This window comes from Octodon degus, unplaced genomic scaffold (assembly GCF_000260255.1).
Source record: "Octodon degus isolate 3935 unplaced genomic scaffold, OctDeg1.0 scaffold00103, whole genome shotgun sequence".
Lineage (NCBI taxonomy): Eukaryota > Metazoa > Chordata > Mammalia > Rodentia > Octodontidae > Octodon > Octodon degus.
Window position 1 is genome coordinate 3,359,505 of NW_004524679.1, and position 5,620 is coordinate 3,365,124.

At 30.4% G+C, this 5,620-nt stretch overlaps 1 protein-coding gene across 1 annotated transcript in view; it reads left to right on the forward strand.

Annotated features, from left to right (window-relative positions):
• Positions 1-5,620, forward strand: part of Cylc1 (cylicin 1) — a 98,753-nt gene that overhangs the window by 7,146 nt on the left and 85,987 nt on the right. Inside the window, exon 2 of the mRNA XM_023723780.1 lies at positions 844-897. Coding sequence (XP_023579548.1) covers positions 844-897 — 54 coding nt within the window. The remainder of the gene's footprint in view (positions 1-843; positions 898-5,620) is intronic.

The following is a 5,620-nucleotide window of genomic DNA, read 5'->3' on the forward strand; positions in this document are numbered from 1 at the left end:
TGATAAAATAGCCTTCCTTTGTTTATTATGTCATTTAAAAATCTGGGAATCTGTTCTACTTTACAAGCTATTTCTTCTTTACTTCTGTCCCTGGGTCTCATTGTCTTGCTCAATCTTAGTTTTTGGAAGCTCAAAAACTGTCATTTAACCCCTTCTTTCTTATGTTTAAATTTTCTGTGTACATTATCATTAAGATAGTTTTATATGCTTCCTTTATGATATTGAATTTCTTGAAGGAGATGAGATGAAAAGAAATTGATACAAAGCAGAAATGAAGAAGGTACAATATGTATATATACCAGTTTTTGTGATGAAAGTATATGCTATGTACTGTAAACATATATGCATTATTATACAAAGACTTTTTATTCCAATATAAAAATATACAGTTTAATTAGATATGAAAATATAAATTTCATAAAAGACAGTTGTATACATGAATCTGGAAATTAGTGGAAAGATCTGAAAAGATAAATTTGTTTTTGGAAGTTTATTGATATAGCTCAGTGGCAAAGTGCTTGCCTGGAAACACAAGGTCATGCGTTCAGTTACCAGAAAAAACAAAACAAAGCAACAACAACAAAAAACTTTGTATAAGTTTAACTGACCCTTCATCCCAGACAAGTGTCATACATAAAATGAACAGTGATCACTTTGTTGTACATAATATTGAATTTTTTGAAAAATATTTAAGGAATTTTGTATATATATTTGTGAGATATATACTTGTAGTTTATTTGCTTAACTTGTCATATTTTGTGTCAAGGTTAAAATTTCCTCATAAATGTTTTGATAAGCATTTTTTATATTTTGAGAGTTTTAAAATAATTATTTCTTTGCTAGGTGTTTCACAGAATTGATCAATGAAGACATTGAGACCAGGAATTCTCTATGTCGGTTAGTTTTCTTTTTCATTATTTATTTAAAATTTTAAATATAAGAACAGCAATTTAGATTTTTAATGCACAATCCATTCATTTTTGTATATTTTAATGTTTCTATTAATACATGTTGGACTCCATTCATTGTGAGTAGTTAATACATATACTTGACAGTTCTTATTTCAGCTTAACATCTTCAGTCTCCTTCTTACCCTTTTCTACAACTCTAGACCTTTTGAGATATATATTCTGTTTATATGTATTCATGTATTAGAAGTACATTATGATCAATTTGCTCATAGGGACTTGATGTATATACACGCACTCCACAACAACTTCTACTTAATTTCATTTCTTTTTTCTCCACCTCTCCTATCTCTTGGACTACAGATTCCATTACCATATGTCAAAGATTCATTTTGATATTTAAATTTATCTTTCTTCTAATTATTTTTTGTGGAACCAGGGATTGAACTCAGGTGCTTGTGCTTGCCAGGCAAGTGCTTATTCTACTGAGCCATCTCCCAGAACCCTTTTTTCTATTTTTGCCTTTAATTATATGTTGTCTTTCACATATAAGGGCAAATATGCAGTATTTAAGCTTATGCATCTGATTTATTTCACATAACATTATAGTCTCAAGGTGCATTCATTTTCTTACAGATGACACAGTTTATCATTTTATGGCACAGTATCTGGCTATTGTGTATATTTATTTATGAGATATATACTTATAGTTTTGCTATTTAGCTTGTCATATTTTTGTCAAGGTAAAGTTGCAATCTCATATAAATGTTGGTAAGTATTTTCCTATTTTACAATGCATCTTTATCAAATGATCTGTTGACAAACATATAATAAACTTTCAAATCTTATACTTTATAAGTTGTGCTGTTACCACATAAATATGGGTGCATATGTATTATCTTTATGTGATGTCATTAGCACTTTAAGAATGATACCAAGGAAAGCAATAGCTGAATCAAAGCGTTTTTTTTTAATTCTTGAGGAATTTCTATACCTATTTATATATGGGTTGAACCAGGTTACATTTGCACCAACCATGAAGAAGTTTTTTGATTTGCATCATTTGTGCAGCATTTTTTGTTATTGGTTTTATATAATATACAGTCATTATCTCTGGAGTGAGTTGGAGTCTCAAGTGTTGTAGCTTGCATTTTTCAAGTGGCAAATGATATTGAACACTTTCTCACATATTTATTAGACACTTGTTCTTTATCTGAAAAGAGGGTTTTCATTTAAGATACCCATTTTGGGAGATCTTTAAGTTTTAGGTGCCTAGTTTTTGTGAGTTCTTTTTCTATCTTTCTTTATCACCTGTTTTAGCTCCTTTAGGATAGTACTATGCAACTGATTATATCATAGTCAGTGTTTAGTTTTTTCCTACAATGTCATATACAAGAATTATATTAACTAAAAAACAAAATAATTTTTGACTATTATTAGTAAATGTTTGATGTATATAATGATTACTTTCACTGTATGGAAATGGTACATGCATATAACACATTTCAATTCTGTTTTCCCATTCCCTTGACATTCTTTTGTTTTTCCAGCATCAAATTCATTTATTTATTTTATTATATCATATAAAATATATGTAGGGCAGGCCAAATAACTCAACGGATTAAAGTGCCTGCTTAGGCAGATCCTGGGGCCAGGGTTTGATCTCTGGTGTGTTGAGTTCGCTCCACCTCCAGGGTGCGCTGAGAGGGCGACTGACTCTGGGCATGATGGTCCATGTCTGTAATCTCAGCTCTTTGGATGCTGAACACAGGTGTATCACTATGAGTCCTATATATGTAGTGAGACCCTGTAGACCATGTAATAAAAATACTAAAAAATTAAAATATGTGTATATATTTTTTCACAATATTACTTCTTTGAGTTCTGATGACAAAATAATTTCTGATTCTGTAGGTTGTACCTTTAGATGTTTTATATCTCCTTTTAATATGCAGAAGGTTATCACATTTGTTGACTCAATAGTATTTCTTGTGCAGCTGGTATTCTATTGACAAAATGTTTGCCTATATCTGTGTCTTTAAAAATTTCACTTATTTTGTCCTCCAGGAGATTAAGAACTTCTGCTTTAATATTTATATATTTGATCCATTTTGAATTTTTAATTTACTCTGAGGTAGGGGGCAGGTCTGGCACAATATGTGGTACTGGGGATCAAAACAGGGTCCCCTGATCCTGCCTAAGTTTGCCTAAGCAGGCACTTTAGACTGCTGTGCTATCTCTCTGGCCCTGAATTTCTATTGTATTAAACTACAGATTTTTAAACTGTTTCCAGATGGTACTCTGGATTTTTGCAGAATCTGTTGTGACTGTTTTTCCTTTTTCACTTCTAATTACATGTATTTTGATATTTTTCTTTCCTTATTTTTGTAATGTATGCTATAATGTTGTCTACATTGTGTTGTTTGACTGAACCAGCTTTTGAATTCTACTATTCATGGTAGCATACACGTTTAATCCCAGCACTATAAAGGCTCAGACAAATGGACCACTGATAGCTTTAAGCCAGGTTGGGCTACATAATGAGTTCAGGTGAAGCCTAAACTACAAAATGAGATGCTGAGCAAAAAATATTTAATGCATTGATTCTTAAAGTTTTATTATTCTCAATTCTATTAACTTTTGATCTGATCTTTATAATTTCCCTTTTTGTAATAGCTCATAAATCAGATAGCTCTTGAATGCTTAATTTTTTGAGTTGCATCATTAGGTTATATGTCTGAGCCCTCTCTATTTTTCAGATGTGAATATTCAACACTAAACCTTCCTATTAAGATTATTCTTATTGTGTCCCATTTGTTCTACTATGTTGTACTTGCACTGTTAGTTGATTATAGAAACTCTCTAATTTCTTTCTTTCTTCTGTGATGCATTGCTTATTCAAATGTGTATTGCTATGTCTCATGTTTTTGAATAATTTGTTTTGCTATAAATGTCTAGTTTTATTGCACTATGATTTGGTTATGGGTGAGACATTTTAAATGTGGTCAATGAGTATCTAAAAAAAAAATTGGAAAACTATTTCCTCTTCCTGGATCAACAAACCTACTATAGTCAAAATAATCATACTTCCAAAACAGTTATATACATATAATACAATGCCAGTTAGAAAAGAAACAACATTTCATGGAAAATGAGATAAACAATTCTAAAATTCATATGAAATTAGAAGAGCCATATATTTAGAAAAGCAAACTTGAACAAGACCAAGGCAGAGGGCATCAGAGTACAAGATTTAAAGTGCTGCAACAAAGTTATCATGATAAAAGAGCATAATATTAACAAAATATACTTGTGACTTACTGAGGACAAATATAAAATGCAGATACAAGACTAAGTGCACTAAACTACGTTATCTTTAAAAAAGGGACAAAATTCATTTGCTATAAGAAAGATAGATCTTTAATGAATGGTGCTGGGAAAACTGGATAACCACATAACAAAGATTGAACCAACATTCATTTCTGTGTCTTGCACCAAAGTAAATTCAAAATTAATCAAAGATATTAGCATTAGAACAGAAACATTTAATCTGCAGAAATACAAAATATGTGAAACACAACAACATGTAGATATAGCCAAAGACTTTCTGAAAGGAAAACTCAGTTGCTCAAGTACCAAGAAACAAATAATGACATGAAATCAAATTAAAACTTTTCTACATAGCAAAGTCAACCATCACTAAAGTGAAGAAACAGGCTACATACTGGCAAAACTTGCAAGACCTATATATCTTGGTCTTAACTATCCAGCAGAAAGGTATAATAGCAAAGTATGAAAAATAAAACCATATTATTATGTTGAACTGTAAAGGGCTCAAGACAACAGCTTCTGACATTGCCAGTCCTCCGGATAAGCCACTACTATTATGGACAACTGGATTATATTGGATTATTTTTCCAAATTCACAAACCTGCTATATTTAAATGGCAACAGAATACCCATCTCTGACAAAACTAAACAAAAAAATGGGATAAAAATGAAGGAACATTTTGTATCTGTATATACAAAATAGAATAGATATACAGCTACTTTCTGTTAATTCAATGAGAAGAAATATTTGTATTAGTAGTATTTGGAGAGGATATCATCTCTGTATCCTGTACTATGAATAGCCACTATGAAGACAATATGCAATGTATTAATTATTGAAACTGTCCTTTTAATCTGTTTTGAAACTGTCACATTGCTATTTTTTTCTCAATAAAATTAATGAAAAAACTTGCATGATACTTCTCACATGCAGTGCTACTGTCTGAAAATCTATAAAGAACTACAAATTTTGAATTATTGTCAGATATTTCCTTACTGACCTTTTCTAGTTGATGTTTCTTTGTTACAGTGGTTTATTGAATTTATTCTTTACAATTGTTCTGATATTTATATAATTTTTCTAATGCATTAGTACTTGTTTTATGAAGTTTAGCATGTTGCTATTTGGTACATAAATATATGATTATTATCACTTCCTGTTGAATTTTTCCTTTAAACAATAAATAGTGACCTTCTTTGTTTCTTCTAATCCATTGTTCCTTGAAATCCATTTTGTCTGAATTTAAGATAACTATTTCAGTTTTTTCCAGGTTTTCATTGCCTAAAATATTCTTTTCCATCCTTTGATTTTTCATCTATACTTCATAGCATTTGATTTTTTTTATTAATCCTTTTTGCCTATAGGTATCATTTTATTGGTG